Here is a 21426-nt window from a genome sequence, read left to right on the forward strand (position 1 = left end):
GTATGTACATACATAAATACATACATACATTTGTTGTTAAATATTTAGAATGTTTATTGTAGAGGAAATATGTAAAGATTATTCGAGATAGGCGAAAAATTATTGTAGAATTTTAATATACTGTAATCGTGTGCAAAATTAATCTCAATTAATTATTATGACAGACGACCACCTATGTATGCCGTGTAGGAACGAACGAACATTATCGGTAATAAAATATTACTCATATAAGTTACAGTCCAATTACTTTAATTAAATCATTAAACAATAAATATGGCAAAATTTGATATATTTATATAATTTATATAAATATTATAATTTATTACTATTTAATTTATATATAATTATATAAATCATAATATAATTTATAATAGTATTTATAAAATTTCGTATTTTATATTTATACGTCAAATTGTAAAACGTGGTGCTCTTTTGCTATAGAAAAATATAAAATAAATTATTATATATGTATAATTTTTTAAATGATGTTTTATAGTTTATGTTTCTTATGTTTTAGAAAATATAATATGATTCTGAAATATATACTTACATAAATCTTTTCTCGCATGTCGCGCTTATATTTTAGACAAATTCATGCGATTTTACGAGCCGAGACGCGACGTTCGATTTAGAGACATACGAGCCCTATCTCGACAAGATTCGAGAGCTCTTCGTGTCCAGCCTGGAATACAGAATCCATTCCTTGTTGGAAGAATTCGTATATAGCAGAGATTCTCGATGGGCCGTGCAATTTCCATATTTCAAGAAATTCGTCGACGCGATAGCCGCCTGGAGGGATCCTCTAATCAAAGCGGCCGAATACGACATCGGGACGATGGAAAGAACGATAAGAAGTGCCGTGAAACGCGTAGCGAAGAACGACTTGGTTACCTGCTTCCTGGATTCCATCACTCTGTATTATAGATTGAATAAAATTTGCCGCGAATTGGACGCGCTGGAAATCGATATCTTGCGAAGCTTGAATGTGTGGAACTTTGTCAACGAAAAGGATCGCGTTTGCTTCACGTACGTGTGAATCGCTATCATCTAAAGTCACATGTCTGCATCTCAAGTATGTCTCTCAACACGGCTATTCGAATTGATAAAATTCTAGTTTAATTGAAAAGTCATTCGCCCACGTTGAAATGAAACGAGTTCCAATTGTGTAAGGAAAAAAAGTTATGCCGAGCTTTACTCAATAGGAATCCCGATATCGCGGTGGATTGTAACGTGAGTTTGATGTCATCCTGCGACGTGAAAGGGCCGGCCAGGTGTGAAAGAGCCATCGAACTAACGACGGACGATGTTTGTCCTATCGAGAAAAAACTCGAGCAACCAACGACGTCGAAATGTTCTCAGATTATTGACTCGAATCAAGATCCTCAACGAAAAGGAGATGATTATACACATGATAAGGAGGCTGCGAAGATAGGGAGATTGAAGATGATCATCCGAAAGATGTATCCGGAAGTTCGCAGTAGTCGGAACACATTTTCCAGATCTATCGTCACGTCTTGTCTAGGTCTACCTTGCAAACCGAGCGATCTGATCGGACGAATCTTCGAGGCTGATCCGTCTTTGGCCGAGTCTTGCCTCATAGTGATAAAGCGAAAATTTTTGATGAACGTGTACAACGTTTGCTCTTGTCTCAACGACATTTTGGGCAAATTAGACAATGTCAAGTTCGCGAGAACGTTGTATCTCAATTGCGAGATACATCCCGGATATATCGGTTTCAGGTTGAAAGGCGGCAAGATCAACAAGTTCATCGCCAGGATTCCGATATGTCAGAATGTTCGCAGACGTACGATTCAACGGAGTTCCGTCATCTCGACTTGCAGGTCGAAGCTAAGTACGAATGCTGAGGAAGGATCAAAGTGTTCCAAACGTGACGATGACGATAACAATCTTAACGATACACTTTCGTGTATTGATGAAGAGAGCGAAGAAGCGGATGACACATCCTGGTCGGATCAAAACGTAAAAGACACGGCGATGTCACGAGACGAGTGTCTTCAAGATCTTACGAGCTTGTCCTGTAAGAAATCTTGCGAGATCGTTGCCGAAGAAACATGCGACGCGACATCGCACGCTGATAACTCGGAACAAAGAGATGGAAAGTGTCATGAGATCTCAATGGATTCGATAAAACTTGATTGCGAAAAAAATGACGCAGAAAGGGAATGCGGAGGGAAATTTTTCGACTCGGATAATTCGATTCGAACAACGAATGACGAATTTGCACGAATCGATGACACGAGTTCGTCGGAAAATCTCGTCGAAACCAATAGCGAAATCGAGAATATTTCCAGCGATAGAGAACCCCCGAAATGCGACTGTCAAACTCGATCATCGGACAAAGAGTTGAATTTGGAAGACAAAGATTGCAACGCTAATACGTGCAGTATCGCATCATTCGTGCAGGATTCCGGGCGCGACAAACAGCTGGTGGAATTGAACTGCAATCGTTTCTTCGACAATGATATCAGCGCGATCGATGAACGATTGGGGGACGATGGTTCGTTAAATTCGAGGGAAATTAGACACGACTCTGCGAGTCATCGCGATGATTTTACAGACATCACGATCATCGATAGCATTCCCGGCGTCATTACTTGCGCCTGCGAAGCCTCTCGGGACGATCTTGATGTGATCTCGGTGAAAACTCGCAAGCATTCATCCGAGGATTTGCTGACGGTTTCCGTTCAGACGTCCAGATTACGAGTGTCATCGAAAGGCATCAACGTGAACGTGAGTTATCCTCGGACCGTAGTTTGCTCGACATCCGGCGAAGACGATGCAAGCTTGTCCGCGAAGATACGCGACGTCGAAGTGGCGGATCCTCTGATCGTTTCGCGGAAAGGGCGCGAAATTCTTTGCAATAAGAGGGTCTTCGATAAAACGCGGGGTTTTATTCAGCCATCAAGAAGATCTCCTGTATCGAGGAGCGAGCTTAGATCGAACGGCGACTCGAAAAGTTTCGATATCTCTGAAGAAGAGTACCTTCGCGCGACATCCAATCCGTCTCGATGCTGTCGCTCGACGAGTAAGTTTATTGCGAGCGAATTCGGAAAATCTCGCAAGTCAAGAAGAACATTGTCGAGGCTCTGCGTAAGCTCATCGAATGATTTTCGCAGCGTAACTTCTTTCACGACGATCAAATGTGGGACGGCATCGCGTAAGGATTACTCTGCCAAAGTACGATCGCAAGCGATACTCGTGATGGCGAAATTTCGCGACTCCATCGACAGGTCTGTCGATAGAATAAAGCGTCTGATTCACGCGAGACTGAGAAAAATATTGTTCAACGACGAAACCAAGACGAATGCGTCGAGAACCTTTTGGAAGAACGAAGAATCTTCCGAAGATACTACGAGAGTAAGGACAAGTGGAAGATGCGTCAGACAGGTACATATATCTTTGTAAAATATATATATGTATATATATATATATAATATAAAAAATAGATGACGTACATATATCTTTTGTGAAAAAAAAATAGATAAAGATTTTATACACATTTTATTTTTTTATTTATTTATAAACAAAATAAGAGATTCTTTTAGTACCAATAATATTTTAAATAAATATTACAAATTATAATATCAACAAAAGATGCAAAATGAAATGCTAAAAAAATTTAAGAATAATCACCTTTCAAATTATAATAAAAAACCCAACATATTAAGATGTAATAATCTAACAAAGACAATGAGATAATGAATGTTTAAAGCACCTGAAAGACATAAAAAAAATTATTTATACGTGCAATTAAATATTTAATCTTCAAGATTAAGATTTAATTATTAAATTGTCTTCTGACACTTTAAAGTAATCTTTAAAGCGCTAGAATAATTTTGTATTTTATTTATTCATCTCTTGCAGGGCTACAGCATAACTTCGTGCTCGACTTCCAACTGTTGCTACAGACACAGCTGTATCCTATCCTCGCGAGAGTCTTCCAACGTGATTCTATCAATCCGCAAAAATCGACATAGAGAAGGAATGAAGTTTCGCGATCGTAGATTGACCGGTGGTAGCGAGACCTTGTCGACTTTTCGCTCGATCGAAGCTTCTTACGATTCGTTGACTTCTACGGTTGAGGATCTGGAAGAGCCCGAGTTGAGCAGAGGCGATCGATGCGACAGAAGGAAAAAAATCGAGCGAAGTGTTGTGAAAAACTCTCGTGACTTTAGAAAAAATAACACAGGGACAGGTATAACAATTTCCTCGGCTAAGGTATCCGGAAACGAGTCGAGATACCTCGAACGTTACGCGATCAGCGAACAGCGGGAAAAGACACGTGACGTTAAACGTGATCATAAACGTGACCATGACGATGAAGGGATACGTAATAGAGATCGATGGAAGCAGGAGCGACGAGGATGCGAAAGACCGACGTACAGAGAAATACCGAAACTCTTCAGCAACGAATCTCTCGGGACGTCATCGTACACTCGGAGAGGAAAAGTCAGGAACGTGCGCGAGCAATCTCGATCTGACAGATCGAAAGCGAGGGGAGGATTCGCATCTTCGGGCAAGAATCGGCAGATGTGCGAGAGGCAAGAAGTAAAAAATCGTTTCGACAACGATTGTCTGCGTAAGAGACGCGTCTTCGGGATTCTGAATGATATCTATAACGATTACGCGGACGATCTCGATCTGGACTTCAAGTTGCACTTGTTGCGATACGTGGAACTCTGCAAGAACGTGAAGCGCGCGTTGACGAAGACGTTGCGATCGGATTTTTACGAATTTGAGTACCCGATGGCGATCTACGGATGAGTTTGACCGACGCGATAATTTCGCGACGCTGTAAAATAATATTGTTAATACGTCGCGTAATAAAACACTCTCGAGACATTAATAGCGAGATATTTATAGTCGACGCTAGAATTATCTGGAAATTGCTTTTTGCTCAATCTTTATTCCTTCTACGGATCTATCTTTTTAATGAGAAAAATAATAATAGTGTATATATAATATGCATTTCTCTTAAAACACACACACACACATCTCTTACATATGCATCAAAGTAAGATAGAGCATCTGGATGCATCTAACTAAAACCAAAGAATAATCTAATTTATAAATAATTACTCTATCTTTTGCTTTTATAAAAAATTAATCCAGCTTTTACTTTTATAGAAGATAAATCTGTGCAAAGAAAGAGAGATTACGCGAGAAAAAGCGTCTTGAGTTGCATAAGATCCTTTTTATATCACGCATATTTCGAACGTGACTGAGATGACGAGATATATTGTTCAAGGTCTTGAATAAAGATGTTGCAGAGCACATCGATCGTTCGTTTCGCGAACCTCTCGAAGAATATGAAACGAAAGAAGATATAGAATTCGCGGCCTGAGAGCGCGGAAGTTGTAAATAAAAGTCAAGTCACTTGGAAGAAATTTTCTTAGACGAAAGAAATATATTCGTTTTTTTTCCTCGCGTTTTGTTAGAATCATCGAAGAGCTTTAAGCTTTATCGGCGATTCTTTACAGATTAAGCCGTTATTCCCGCGGGCGTTCGTCGACACGTCAGGACGATAGTGAAATCCGAGTTATTTAGGGCGCACCGCCGAAAGAGAAAGATAAAGTATTGTACCAGCCATTGAGAATACAGCAGCATCCGTCCCTCCGGGCAGATCGATATTTCCTGGCAACCACCGGAAAGAGTGTCTACTCCCCCGCCCCCTCATCCCTCGATCCCTCTCTGTTTGTAACAATGCAAGTCGGAGAATTTGGGGGAGAATTTGGGGGAGAATTCTCTCTCTCCCTCTATCATCAATATGGTATATTTCTTAATTTTTAGCATCTTTTTTTATTCTTTCTTACGACAGAATAAGATGACTGTGTGAAATCTTTAAAATGTCACAGAATCATTGATTTTTGTTTTAATGTCAAATGCTTGCGTGTATTTGAAGTTGATAATTTACTTAAGATTTGGCATTTAAGAGAAAAAAGTTGCTATTATAGTTGTTTTTTTTTTTTAATTTTGCGACTTTATTTGTATAATATTGTATGACAGGCGAAATGATTGGAATAATAAGGGGTTGTGGCAACTCCAATTTTAAATTTAATACCAAATTCATTCACGACAGGTAGAATAATGTAATTGTAACTCAGAACTTTAGTTTGCTGTAGAATCTTCATTCTTAATTGCTCGCAATTCGAGAATTTGACTATAGAGCCCGATTACGCACTGACCGTAGAATCAATTATCGAAATTAAATTTGGATTTTAGAGGATTAATTTTAACAAATAATTAGTATCATTAATATAATCTCAACGACATCCTATCTTACAATTACAGGCACGTCTCGAGGCTTTTAAGCAAATATGACACTCCGTTCTCATCCCCCTTCGCAAATTAGAAACCAAATCCAACCCTCTAATAGTCTCGCCCGATTATCAAGTCTCTCGGGGGGATGAAGGGGGTTGACAGTATTACTGGGACCCGAAGTAACGTCGCGGACTGGCCGCGATAACACGCGCGTGTTATCCCGTTTTAATACCTTAACGCCGTTACGATCGCTTATTTCCGTTGCGTGTGCCGTTTTGTTGTTGCAAAACTTTCGGCCCGGGGGTGCAGCCGGGAAGCTCCGCCTGGGGTCAATCCAAAGGGGGTTGCAAATGCCGGCGATTGGCCAGTGATATAGATGCGTCGCGTCCTGACGATCCAATCGCGTGTTCGCGCGGGGATGCGCTGACGCCGTGATGTGGAAGTCAACTTGGTTGCCAGCGACGCCGACGCCGACGCCGACGCCACCGTCGACAGCGACGACGGATGGCGGAGGCGGCGGCGACGACGACGACGACGTCAGGCGACGTCGACGACGTTCTCCGTCGCGTACCCCGCGCTACTGTCACCCAATCCGCTCGTAATCGCGTCTGGACTTAATTATTGGTGAGTGCCGCGAGTTCTCCCGAAATCTCTCGTCGCGTTTTCCTCGCTTTCTCGATTATTATCCTTAAAAAAAAATTGCGAGTGGCAATTCCATTCTCGCGAGCGAGCGAAATGGGGAACGTACGTGAGGCTTCGAGAGGGATGGAAACAAGACCTACCCAAGTGTTGTTAAGATTATTTAGATTCTCTCTCTCAGATGATGAGAGACATTCGGAGATGATTTTGAAAGAAGTTCGGTGACGAGTGACAATCGCAAAGTGATGATACTTTGATTTGAATTCTGAAAGTAATCTGAAAATGTTTAAACTTTTTTTTAATTCCGATGTTTAGTCATCGTCCATTTTTTATTTGAGCCGGAATCTCGAGAAGAATTCTGTGATTAATGGAATCAAACAGAATCGAGAGAAGTGACGATACAATTATTTATCTCATGATTCGTACCTTCTCTTCCCTGATGGGATAATCGAAAGGAATTCTCTTAACATCTTCATTTTAAGTGAAAACTTTTTATCTCAAAAATTCTCGCGACAGATCGCGAAGAGTAGAAATCTTGCTCGTATTCAATTTTCGAGAGTGATCCATATCTGAGAGTGTTCCCTTTTCGTGATGTGAGAGACGTGGAATCGCGAGAGAGTCTGACGAAACATTTTTCAGTGTTGATCGAGTGTGAATTTTCGGATACGTCAAAATCGTAGCGCGAGTGAATGAGTACATTAAAGTTTCCTGCATCCCCTGTATTTCGACTTGAATTACCCGGAGGTTGCCCGAGGCTGCGAGATATTTCAGTCAGCCTCGTTTGCACCATTCTTCCGCCGATTAGCTGCAAATTGAGTTTCCGCTTTAATTGGGATCCTCTCTGAATATCGCGCAGTAGATCCTTCTATTAGCATTATTTATCATCTATTCACGAAAATGAGCTTTATCTCTATCTCGCAATGCCGACTGTTTTATTATCTTCTTCATATTCAGAGAAAGACATATTTAGAGACAATTTTAGAGAATTTCAAGGGGAAGAGAGTAATATATTCCACCCTCTAGCTTTCTCTTTCTCTCTCTCATATCACAGTTACCAAAAAAATTACATCTCGATTCTATTTTCTTTAAACGGTACGTCTGTGTTGAAATTTTATTCGTATATTTTTCCTTTCGAAATTTGCTACTTTTAACGGGAGATGACACAAAGTCGGTGACTCGGAGTGCGAGAGAGAACGTCGTTTGCCGAATATCGCTCAATGTCCATTAAGTTGATTCAGCATGTCCCATACTCGTCATTCTCCACCCCGATTCGTTAACACGCACTGTGCATTTTGCGCCTATTGTCTGTCACGTGCCGTTTTAATATCCAGAGAGCCATTGTCCTCCGATGCGCCTCTTTACGATCTCGGCGCAGCACCCTCGTAACGATTTTTGCAGGCTCCGTCGACGATGGCAACGACGACGATGACGAGTACGATGAGATTATCGCAATCGTAGACTGGAAGCGCGAAACGATGATAGTGTGCAAAAAAAAAAGCCTACTTTAGGATGTAAATTGCGAGAAAAAAAATATATATCGAAAAGTTGAAAGTATAAAAATACCAAAAAAATATGCGAGGATTACTTTTAGCATTTATTGTTGTGCACTCGCAGTCTCATCCCAGATTATCCTAGATTATTTTGAGAAAATCGCTGAAAATTTGCGCTTATTATACCTTGCTTAGACTCATCAGGACGTTTTGATTTAAGGATAAATCCTATTAAGATTTTACAATTTAAACCGACGAAATATATACAACCCGGGACGAGCTCTAAGTGAAAAATATGATCTCGGTGTACGGCCGACGAAACGTTTCTTCTCACAGTTTTCTACCCTCCGAAGATGCTCCCTCGAGAGTTCGGGGATTAGGGGTGAGAGACTGCCACTCCAAATAAACAGTCCTACCCGAGAGTCTCCCCCTGGCTGTATGTGCCGTTCTATAGAGATGCTATATATAGATATATAGCAGACTTTCTTTCGAAAGGAGCTGCGGGTGACCGAGATGGCGAGACGGTAGCCAAGCGAAAGCTATTTCTGATAATATTGGAAATGCGCCACTTTTTTCTCTCTCTCTTTCACTCTCGAATTATATGTTTGCAAAATTTTCAATCTCAATATGATTTTGAGAGATCTCTCTCTTGAAATTCGTGCGACGTTTTGCTTCGCGATACACGTGAATCATTTAACACGTTTCGTTCGTAAAGTTAGAAGCGCGTATTATTGAATTTTTTATAAAACTGTGCACAAAATAAATAGAGACAACTTTTTTTTATGATTGTTCCGCAGGGGCTGCCGATTAACATCGCGATCCTACAAAATCCCAGAGCAACCCCAATAATTGGAAAATGTCCGGATTCGCAACGGCGGGTCTCGTAGCCTTCGACTCCATCAAGACGAAAGCGACGCTAAAATTTTCCCAGTAATATTTATACACACACTATTTATATTTATAGAACTTTAATATATATCAAAATTTTGTCTTGTACAAAATTACGCTAGACAATTCTTAATTTATATATAATATTCTTTCAATTATATTCAATTGTGTTCTTTTATATCGCATCGTGAATGCTTTAATTATAGAAAGGAATCGTTTCGAAAACAGCAAAAGTTAAAAAAAATTTTTTTTAATCTAACGCAGCGAGATAATTCCTTTTCAAAGAACTCTCGACTCTCCTCTATAGATTGAGAAGGAAGAAGGATCAAGGTTACGATGAGTTTGAAAGCTCGCGCGAGGATAGCAAGGACAATAGAGGATTCGAGGATGAGAGAGGGTACAGCAGGCATGCCTCGTTCGAGTCGCTTCCGGAACCGGAGAGACCACCGTTACGTCATATTGATACATATTGCATGCCGGAGTGTCCGTGCCTTTCCAAGAGGTACACTATCGCGACGCTGGCTTGCGTGGGTAAGAAACGGCGAATAAATTGGACGAATAAATTCGTCGTCAATTAAATCACCTAGAAAATCCAGTCTCTTTTCATGATAAACTATAAGAATTTTAAAAAAATATACAGTGAATTTTCTGCAATGACTTTTCGCGTGAAGTGGAAGAAGGCATTTAGCCTCGTTATATGCTATCACGCGATTAAGGGAGTAATACTCATTAAAGTTTCACATTCTAACTAATTGTAAGAGAATTTTCGAACCAATATCTCGCTCTATCTTAATTGATCGCGAATTTCAGGATTCATCATTTCGTTCGGCATGAGATGTAACATGGGGATGGCCAAGTTGGTGATGAAAAACACCACGGAGGGCGAGAACAGCAGTATCAAATTCAACTGGACGATCGGCATGGAAAGTGCCCTCGATTCGTCCTTCTTCTGGGGTTACCTGGTGACGCAGGTGCCCGGTGGCTTCCTCGCGTCGTTATATCCCGCGAACAGGATATTCGGCGCCGCCATCGCGGCATCTTCCTTCTTGAATCTGCTGGTACCTGGCGCGTTGAAGGTGGACCCTATCGTCGACATGATGGTGCAAGTGATGAAAGGACTGGTCGAGGTGAGTATCTGAAAAAGTTGAGCTCAAAGATAAGAATTTAGAGTAAGAATATGCTCTGTAACAATATGATTAAGAAAATATAACTCTAATATCGATGAAATTGAATTCAGCTTAATAACATTGAATTCGATAATATTGCACTTCATTAAATCGGATACCTGTCTTCTTTAGAATAAAAAAGAGGGCTAAAGGATTAATAAAAATTAATAAAATTAATAAATTAATAAAACTCAAATTTAAAAAATTAATAAAATTATGATAAAAACAGATCACGAAATATACTGTAAATCTTCGAATTTAATCGCAACCGTAATTAGTCCAAGTCAAGTAATAACGAGAGGTTGTCACTCAGGGTGTCACGTATCCGGCGTGCCACGGAATTTGGAAGTACTGGGCGCCGCCTTTGGAGAGATCGCGTCTTGCCACGTTAGCGTTTTGCGGATCGTACGCCGCGATGGTGATAGGTATGCCGCTTTCCGGCTACCTGAGTGCCTGGTTCGGGTGGACGGCGTCGTTTTACTTCTACGGTAAGGAAACATTCCCTGTATCCTTTTCATCCTCGATCGCGTAGAGAGATTCGTCGACATTCGACGTTGATAAAAAGTACGAAATTTTAGATATTTTGTTTCTCGCGAATTGTAGGCATCTGCGGCCTGATTTGGTACGGTTTCTGGCTGTGGCTGGCGTTCGAGAAGCCGGCGAAACACCCGTGCATCTCCGCCCGCGAGTTACGTTACATCGAGGACTCGCTCGGCCAAGGACAAATGCACATGCCCGTGCCCACCCTGAGGACGACGCCTTGGCGAAAGTTTCTCACCTCCATGCCCGTGTACGCCATCATCGTCGCCAATTTCTGCAGATCGTGGAACTTTTATCTGCTGGTGCTCTTTCAACCGCGCTTCATGCACGAGTCCTTCGGCATGCCGCTCGTCGAGGTTAATAACACATATATGTATAATAATTATTATAATTTTAAATATACGTGTATAATAATTTTTTAATAATTTTCAAGCGCGTAATATAATTGTTTAATTATAATTTTTATTTGCTTCGCTCGACAGACTGGAGTCATCGGGTCGCTTCCGCATCTGCTGATGACGATGATCGTACCCTGCGGCGGTTTGCTGGCGGATCATCTTCGCAAACGCGGCATTATGTCGACAACGAATGTCAGGAAGGTTTTCAATTGCGGTGGTTTCGGCATGGAGGCGCTCTTCTTCCTGGTAGTGGCAAATGCGACGACGTCCAAGAATGGAACCGCGGCTACGGTCGCCCTCGCGATCGGCGTCGCGTGCAGCGGTTTCGCCATTTCCGGTTTCAACGTCAATCATCTGGACATCGCGCCCAGATACGCCAGCATCCTGATGGGCATGTCCAACGGGATCGGCACCATCGCTGGTCTTCTGGTCCCTTTCTTCGTGGATAACATCACGGAGAAGAAGGTACGAGAAGGAAATAGATCTTCGTAAATTTATTCGCCAGTGTGTCAAAAAAAATGAAGGAGTAGCTTAAATACAAAATTTTATGACCGTAACTATCGGTCTATAATACAATACATAATATTATAAAGGGGAAAAAAATTCTGCGCAGGACCCGCACAGTTGGCGAAACGTTTTCATCATTGCGGCATGCGTTCACATGTTCGGAGTGACGTTTTACGCGATTTTCTGCTCCGGCGAGTTGCAACCCTGGGCCGATCCCACTCTAGAGGAACAGAAGAGCTGGAACGCTATGGACGAGTTCGGACAAACGAAACCGCCCGTGCCACCTCCGCCGAAAACCATGCAATCTGAATTTATAGTAAGTGCGTCAACAATTATTCCCGAAGGATATTCATATCACTGTGTCGCTATATCTTTTCGATCACTTGCTAAAATCAGCGCGCGAGTTGACATATAATTTTTAAAGAAACTTTAGAATTGTTTTATGCTTTTCAAACTGTAAACTATGTCGATCTAAGATTTTAAAGATTTTTTTAGCCCTTTAATTCCTATTGTCAGATGACATTTGTTTTTAGCTTCCTAGCATTCAGTAATGCTGCTATCTATCTCTGTTCTCGATTTCTCAAGTTAATTATTCCTCAATTTAACGTAAAAAAATTTTAAACTTTTTAAAAAGATACATTTTTATTTAAGAGCCATGAAAATTAAAGGGTTAATTTTTTTTTAAGATTTAAGATCTTTTATCTTTTTTTGAAAATGAGATTACTTATCTCGGGAATACGGGATAAAAAAAGCACACGACAACCGTCTTTCCAGAAACAACCGTCCCGGGACGGAGTCGCCGACGACTGGAACACTTACGAGCAGCCGGCGCCTGAGAATCACTTGTACGCGCAACAGGACAATAAAGCCCCCGTGATAAACTACGGTTCGACGGAGACCAACAGCAATCCGTTCCATTCGACGAATCCGTTCGCCAGTGACGTCAGCGCGTCACTCGTGCAGCCTCCGGCGATGGACGACTATGCGCACGACATCGTGCACAATCAGCAGTGGAATTAAGAATGGTCAGCCTCCGGATAGAGAGATCGGATACGAGAAGAGTAGACTGCGTTTTCCCAAGAGGTTGTAGGTCATTTGTTATCATTAGCCGTCAAAATCCGCCGGTTCCTCAGACATGCCGCGCCATTTATCATTAGATCGGCCTACTAAGATCATCAGATTCGCGCTTTTGTTTCTCTTGAGAGAGAAAGGTCTGAACGGTCTTATTTTCATCAACGAGGAAAATGTCTCGTTTTATTTAAATCATAATAATTCTGATGATATTTTGAAGGAAGTGCGAGATGTTATACGTATATTAAATGTAATTTAATTTTAATTACAACTGTCGTTCGATATCAATTTAATTGTTTAACGAATCTCGCAGTATGTCTGAGGACCGTATAAATATATAAATAAAATTTTAATGGTTTGGTCATTCTAACTCGAATCATAAAGTGCAGATAGTTAAATGTTAAAATGTACATTTTTAAGTTTAACGTTGAAGATTCTCGGTAAAGAGAATTTTTTTTTGTTGAGCGTAATATCTAAGAGTGCAGAGAATGGCGCTACGAATGGCCACGCGAATAACTCGAGAAATGATAGGAGAGGGATTTTATCTCGGCTATGTCGTTGAAAATTAACGAGATTCATCGACAATAGATGAATGACCGAACGATTATTATTTATATGAACTTTATCGGAGATATATATATTCTTTACAGAGCGTTTTGCGATAAATGAGGTAGGCAGTGTGCCTATAAAACTGAATCTGAAAGATGGTTCTCTCAAGTTTCTGCTAGAAAGAATTTTATATTCGCAATTTTTCTTCATCGGCCTTTGCATGCTTTTTTTTTAAATCAAAGTAAAGGAGAAACGAGGCCGATCGGTCAGGAATTTTGAAAATGCATCCTATATGATTAGCCGTGTTTAATATTTTTCGGGAGAGATGCGATGATTCATAAAATGCGGTGAATATGTTAATTCTTTCATGAGATATATTAGGTGAAAGAGAACGTTGTCCTAATTTATAGGAATTTATAGGACAGCCTAAAGAAGATTCTTTAACTCATAAAAAAATTCCAGAGTGTGTTTTAAAGATACACGATATCCGCGAAATATTTGCGAATGTCTTTTTTATAAAAAAAAAAAAAAGTATTAATAATGAAGATGCTGCTTATACAATATATTAGCGACGAGATCGAGATATCGTCCCGAACTGACAATAATTCAAACCACCGCAGACAATAATTTTCTCCGTGGATAATAATTAACGGCAATGGTTTGAAGAAAGAAAAAAAAATATATAGCAATCGCGAGAGATCTCGGTGAGCACAAACATGGCTCAATCGCTGAAACTTTTAGATATTTCTTCCCCTCTCCCTCCGAATTTTTCTTGTGACTTATACAATTATTAAGTTACTTACGCGAAGAAACATAGCAATAAAGAAGGGAGAAAGTTTGCAACTCGAGATAATAAATCAATATACTAAATGGCATAAATCGTTTGTCGAAATTATAAAATTATACGCAAAGACACGCGACATCTTTACGCACACTTGGATGTAATACAATTAAATTTGGAAATAACAATGGAATTTTATCCGTACAGCATAGATATTCGGAGAAATTATCTTTGAATATATTCATTTTGCATATTCGAGAGAGTTGCAGTATCCAATTTTTCGGATACTCCTTAACTCTCGAACATATATGTTGACATATGACATAAAATTAAAAAATGTTTATGAGACAACAATTAATTGTAACCTTACTAAAGATTCAGAGATCTGGATATCGTGAGAAATTTAATTATTCAAAAATTATCTATAAATATTCACGCGTGATATTTATGTTGTATGGATATTGCGTGTGCGAAGTTGATGGGGAAAAGAAGCATCGAAAAACCGCAAAGGGGAAAGTGGAACTATTAATTTTTCATTAATATTCGCCAGAAGCAAAGTGCGAAAGATATAGTAGAGATCGGAACGAACGTAAATTGATTGAGTTCGCGACAATTATACGCAAATCGGATTCTAAAATTGATTATTATCTGGCGCGAGTTTTTTCTCAATATCCGAGACAATATCTCTGAAAACATAGCAACCTATAACTTGAAATGTATCGAAAGTATTCGTAAGAAAGTGATAACGAAATGAAAGTATCATAAGAAAGTACCGATAAGCTATTAAGTAGATAAATCGATGAAAGTGAAATATACAAAGATCAAAATAAGATCAAGATATTTAGAACAAAAAAAGAAGCAGTATATATATTATAAACATTGTCTAGATGTATTTCGTATATTATACATACACATACAACACACGCATACATACACACACATACACACATATATACATCCTTCATTCTATATAAATATATATAAATATATATATATATATATATATATATATATATATATATATATATGTATATGTTCTTCGATCACGCATATGCGTGATCAAAGATTAAAAACGGGACGCGTACAAGGAAGCAGAATGAAAAGCATACGGCGCATCTCGCCGAGTGAATGGTGGTAAAAAAATTAGGTCTCTCGAAACGGCTAATTTCGACTGTTCCATTTTTTTGAGACGCAGAATATTCAATATTTGACGCACGCGACAATAATGGCCTCTTTTTAGAAAACTAAAATTATTTCTTTTTTTTTTTTTTCGACAAAAGTATATGAACGGAAGATGGAGAAATAAATCCCTTGTATTGTGATCGGATAAGAGAGAAAAGACCCTTAAGTATCACGAATGATGAAGCCTTATTGTCAATTAATTTTAGACGAACTTTGCTTTCGCACATAAACTTGACTCGGATAATTAGCATAAAAATTAGCATTAAAAAGGACATTAAATTTTTATATATTTTTAATCGTGAAAATTTGTAGGGGAAACATTATTTCAGTTCTCCAGCAGGAACATTTACACATCTGCTATTGAACAACACTCTTCTAGAAAAGCGTATCTTACATCTCTCCAATTGTTGCAAATGAACCTAACATAGAAATAATTTTTATAGATAACGAAAATTGAACAAAGGCGCAATTAACCGATTCGATCGCCTAGTGCTGAATCTAATCTGATGTGCGTTTACGTTAATAAGTAAGGACATTGTAGTACAAGTATGTTGGACGCCACGTGCGCGTGTGTATATGTATGTGAGCCTACGAATTGAGTAGCCTAGATTTTCCGTTTTTTCCTTCCAAGGAGGATCCACAAAATTAGTCAATTTACGCGAGATTTATACCTTTTTAAAAATACATACCGATACGATATGTGTCGACACTTATGGTATCGGCAAGTATTATCTCGCGTTTTCTCGTCGGCAAATAAGATTATACATAGATATGTCGTGCGCGTTATATATTATACGTTATTATGTTGTACGTTAATATAAATGTAATTATATATACTGATTTATATATATAGAGAGAGATATATAAATCATATGTCATAAATGTATATTGCATACATTAATGACAGCAATGTGCGTGGATGATTGATATATTTAAGAATGAGAAAGAATTACAATTTACTACATTACGCAACATTAGGGCATAAAGACGCGCTTCGAAGTATTGATTATCGGGCGCTTTACTATACGACAATAATACTTAAACTAAAGCCTGATGCACATGTTACAACAGAGCACCAGATTTAAAGTTTAATTATTTGTTTAATCACACGTGACTTCATTACGTTGATAGTTGCGAATTGGGGTGTTTATAGGAATTCGCACGCTTACAATCAGTAAACGGATTAATCCTATTAATATATTAATGAATATAAATTTATTATAATAATATATTAATAAAAATTAATTTACTTTGCTGTAATATAATCATAAGAGAAATGAAAATTAAAATAAATATTGAACTGTTAATAATTTCTCAGATAGACGAAAGAAAAGAGAAATTTTGATGAGTTATTTTTCGAGTTATTTAATTTACGGCAAGCTTTTTAAAATTTTCAAGCAAAAAAACATTTGTATAAATAAAAAATAATTTATATAAATAACAATTTAAAAAATCATATAAATCATTAATAAAAAATAAGTTCCGAAATTTTTAAAATTAAAGATATTAACACAAATAAATTTGCTTTGTTATAATACATTATATGTCAGGAGAAAGGTAAAAATTATTTTAATCGTTCGATGACTTAAACGTACTCTTTCAGTTAATCAAAACTCTGAAAATTATCAGAGTCAATTTAGTATCTGGTTTAGAAAAAGCAATATCTTAATTTAACTCGGAAGTCTCGGTCAGAAAGGGAAGCTGTTTAAAGAACGGCCTTTCGACAAAAAAAAAAGGAAGAACATATTCGTCGCGAATTACCAAACACCCCCGCACACACGCAACGGTAATAATCTCACTTCGTGACATCGATGACAATGCGGGACGGATATATAATGACGGGTCACGATTAGAACGGGCTCGCATTAATGACGACACGAAAAATGCATGACACAACGCGCATTTTTTTTCGCCCAGTGCATCGACTCAGTGAGCGACACGTTTTAAAAAGGGGTCCGCGGGATGATAGAAAGTCGGAAACACACTTGCGACACACTTGAAATTAATGATAGACCCGTGATAACTGTCATCTAGGCGTTGTGTACCATCTGCGTCACTATTACGCCAGGGAGAAACGATTCGTTGTCAGGCTGGGAAAAAGAGCGGATCTGAAACATCAAACAATGACAACCTGCTTGAGGACAAAATTAAAAAAAAGAGAAAAAAAAGCGAGACACCGCTTTCCCTCGGCAAATGACCAGATGTGCGCGAAAAACGATTATTATAATCTTACAAAGGAGATCGTAATGGAATATAAAAATAAAGATATAAGGGGGAATACAAAAGACATAAAATATAAAAAATTTTATTAATTTTTTTTCTAATATTATATTTATTTTTTTAAGTGTCGGTTTTCGTATTTTTTTAATTCGATATTTCTGCTCTAATCGTGACTCGTCCTTATAAGACAGATAACGCGTTACGTTAAGGATCTCTATATATAGATATATTTCATCATTATATGTATATCGAAGTAGTGACTGGCCTAATGTTATTCACGACTTCATTCGGCGAAACCAGAAAAAGAGTTGTTTTCTGGGACTCGAGATATTATCTATATAAAATATAAAGCGTAATAATTGTATTACGAGAAATCTAGGATATAAGTTCTAATGCTGTTCGAACAATAATACCGATAATAATATTTACATATATACGTATAGCTCCAGTAATAATTTACGACAATAAATGAAAAACGGGGAGGGGGAGGGGGTATGTGCCGATGTCAGTAGTAGATGCAAATCATCATTTATGTATTAAAAAAAAATTCCTCATTATCGATAACGTGTATTACGAAAAATTGTTGCTTACGTTAGATGGATTAGCGAAGCTTTATTTCTTCGGCATACCCTGTATCGCTTTATGAAAGATTTTAGCTTTATACATATATATTATATATACACACATATTATATATATATATATATATATATATATATATATATATATATACTATATATTATAACCGAGATTACAGATTCGTATTTGCTTTTTGCGAGTTTCAATAGCGCGAGAGAGGCAGAGAGTAAGAAAAAACTCAATTGAAGAGAATGTCCCTTTATTTTCCTTCGTGCATGAAAGATAAAAATTCGCGAGAGAATATACGAAAGATATGATGAAAGTATAACGAAAGTATTCGAGATTGTATTTACATTTTTCCGCCTGTTTCCCCATATTATATTTTTGTAAAGAGCTCGCATCAGATTTTTTATGTGTACCACGAAAGTGACAAACAAGGGAGAGAACAAGACGAGGAATTAATCTCGTATCATATATATACACACAAGGATCATATATTTATCCTTTTGACAATACAAAAATACACATTCGTGGGACAGAGCAAGACGATGCGTGATTCGTGAATCGCGAAGATATAAAAATATATCGTAAATTTGATATCATATCTTTCTCCGATTCAGAATGGTGAGAATAATGTCGGAATTAATAAGCTTTTCGCACTCTAAAGAGTCCTGTGCGATTTTTAAATATTTTTTCGCGTAAAAAAAATAAAAATAAAAACCTATATACGCAATATTTTACCATTTCGCAGCTTTGAAACGAGCGATTGTAATTTACGAATTTTACGTAATTTTCATTATTGAATTAACTTAGAACGCGTAGCTTCTCGTGACTCTTTCAGCGAGAGGGGAGGATACATTATACTTATAATTCTGGAGAGGGGCACAAGCATTCGACAGAGTTTACGATATGGAACCACATCTCTATACAACACTTACATATTTCTATATACATATATATATATACACACACAATATACTCCTATATACGTGTATGTATATACCTTACGCAATACTTACAATGCTGTATACATACATATATACCCGGCGTTTGTCGCGTATTTGTACATCCTCGGCGCGACATGTAATTAAATTAAATTAAAGTAATACTAATTTACGTATTTCTCGATTGAACGTGTTTACAAAAGTGTATCAATTACTGTATCGACAATAACGATGAAAGTTCGTGAAAGAATGAAAGTAATATGTTGTAAGTACAATAAATAGACAAAGAAAGTTTCAGAGAGATATATATATTATATTAAATTGTAAAAACGACGCGAAATTCTCGCAAAATTCATTCATAGCCATGAGATGATGTGATACATTACTTTTTTGAAAATATATAATTAAAACATATAGTTAGTCAAATTTTTACATTAGCTTTATTTATATATTTATTAATGTTTTGTTAAGAAATTTAAGGTAAATATTTTCTCTTATTCCTCGTAAGATATTGTTTGTCCGATATTTTGAGACAAAACGAGAATTTCACGCCGAGAATATAGAAAGTATTAATCAATAAGTGTTACATACTAAGCTTTTGATGGCTTGATATTATGAATCAAGTGTAGATTAGTAAACTTTCTCATTGTTACCATTTCCGTTTGTGGGAAACTCTCGTAGATATATTCTCAATATTCTCATTCTCCGAGCGAGGATTCGAGAAGACTGTTTTGCGTCACGCGAAATATTTGTTCGAGAAATAACTCTGTGTTAAAAAAATATGCGATTGCGCGATAGTACAATTAATCCGAAAGAGATTGCGTTATATATATATATATGAATAATTGCTTTGTGTAAGTTGCCTTTTATATATAATTGCACAATTTTTAATCACTTTATAAGCTTCTTTCATTTTCACGAGGTGTTTAATTCTCGCGAAAAGAGGCTGTACCCTACCTGTGTTGTATATTGATTGTTGTATTGTTTTCTTTCGGTATATATCTCGCTGGCTGAGAAATACCGCGCGTTGAAGTTTTGTGGACAATAATACGATGTTAGCTACGTATATATATATATATTTAAGATTTATCGATATGATTAGGAAATTGTGCGTGAATCAAAAGAATCTGCTCTTCCTACGCTGGAGCAAACGCGAATTCAGCGTAAATATAGCCCTCGCACGATCCTGATTCGCGATCTTTGTGTATTCAGAATTTTCCGGCGCGATTTCCATAAGCGTTGTTTGATAAATTAACCGAGATTTAATCGAGATTCTCAGATGATACCTTCCCCATCGCTTCTTCATCTAGAAGAAATAAGAAATCTAGAAGAAGAAGAAGAAGAAATTTCTTTTCTAGATGAAGAAGCGATGGGGAACTCGATCGAATCGCGATTCGATTTTAATAAGCAAGATTTATGGAAATGGTGCGAATCTTAAATTTGGATGTTTAGAGAAAGAGAGACAAAAGCTGTACCAGATCTGCGCACTTTTTATTTTTTTCCCTCCTCATTGTAAATTCACGAGTGAACGAAGTCGGTTCTAATCGTCGACGGATATATATATATACATATATCCGTCAGTCGTTTATGCAACTCCACTTTGTCTATTGTTATTAATAATGTCTCGCCTCTTTAACGAAAGAATAGAATTATATATTCCGGAGATGTTTTCTAATAATCTTCCGAAGCGAGAGACGCGACGAAAAAAAAAATATATATATATATATATATCTATTTTGATCGTTTGTATTAGCAGGACTCGCTCTATTACTGTACTGTATAGTCCGCATTATTAGAGATTATTGTTATCATACGCCGGTGCAAAATCTGGTTTGTTACTGATTATTATTCAACGCTAATTATTATGTAAAATATGTATGTAATACTGTAATTTTCAGTGTATCATGTAATTAAAACGAGAGGCACGATTCTGGCGGTAAAAATAAATTGAGACAATAAATCGTAAGCCAATCTTTTCAAAACTCGAACTTCCACCTGGATCTTTGGAGCGAGGAAGGCGCGCGTTAATTAATTACGAAAGCTAATCAAATGCAAAGATTTTTTATTGCGAGAGATCCTCGACCTGTTTTGCACATCGCGTCGATTCCGATTACCGATCAGAAATCGATCGACCTACAAATTGTTTGCGTAAAAAAAAAATGTAGAATGAGGACGTTGGATAAAAAAGAAT

The 21426-nt window shown here is 37.7% G+C and overlaps 3 protein-coding genes across 3 annotated transcripts in view; 2 read left to right on the forward strand and 1 right to left on the reverse strand.

The window, feature by feature from the left end:
- The window catches only part of LOC145935664 (chymotrypsin-1-like), a 53271-nt gene that overhangs the window by 19361 nt on the left and 12484 nt on the right, over positions 1–21426 (reverse strand). The window lies entirely within an intron of this gene.
- LOC145935655 (uncharacterized) lies at positions 1066–5562 on the forward strand. The gene is made up of 2 exons (XM_083037155.1): positions 1066–3408; positions 3886–5562. Exons 1-2 carry the CDS (start codon positions 1240–1242, stop codon positions 4783–4785), a joined length of 3069 nt encoding a protein of 1022 aa, XP_082893281.1. The 5' UTR covers positions 1066–1239; the 3' UTR covers positions 4786–5562.
- Vglut (Vesicular glutamate transporter) lies at positions 6769–20926 on the forward strand. Its single transcript, XM_083037165.1, has 9 exons — positions 6769–6906; positions 9209–9341; positions 9607–9830; positions 10110–10426; positions 10779–10953; positions 11069–11361; positions 11488–11868; positions 12017–12226; positions 12685–20926. Exons 2-9 carry the CDS (start codon positions 9268–9270, stop codon positions 12928–12930), a joined length of 1920 nt encoding a protein of 639 aa, XP_082893291.1. The 5' UTR covers positions 6769–6906; positions 9209–9267; the 3' UTR covers positions 12931–20926.

Source organism: Prenolepis imparis, unplaced genomic scaffold, assembly GCF_030444845.1.
Source record: "Prenolepis imparis isolate NDT839.2.m4 unplaced genomic scaffold, iyPreImpa1.0 SCAF_4, whole genome shotgun sequence".
Taxonomy (NCBI): Eukaryota; Metazoa; Arthropoda; class Insecta; order Hymenoptera; family Formicidae; genus Prenolepis; species Prenolepis imparis.

Bases quoted from the DNA above. Each gene is read 5' to 3' on its own strand.
- Vglut (XM_083037165.1), top strand. From the start codon at position 9,268: ATGTCCGGATTCGCAACGGCGGGTCTCGTAGCCTTCGACTCCATCAAG. The intron at 9,342-9,606 runs GTAATATTTATA...TCTCCTCTATAG, and splicing joins GCGACGCTAAAATTTTCCCA to ATTGAGAAGGAAGAAGGATC. The intron at 11,869-12,016 runs GTACGAGAAGGA...AATTCTGCGCAG, and splicing joins ATAACATCACGGAGAAGAAG to GACCCGCACAGTTGGCGAAA.
- LOC145935655 (XM_083037155.1), top strand. From the start codon at position 1,240: ATGTCATCCTGCGACGTGAAAGGGCCGGCCAGGTGTGAAAGAGCCATC. The intron at 3,409-3,885 runs GTACATATATCT...CATCTCTTGCAG, and splicing joins GTGGAAGATGCGTCAGACAG to GGCTACAGCATAACTTCGTG.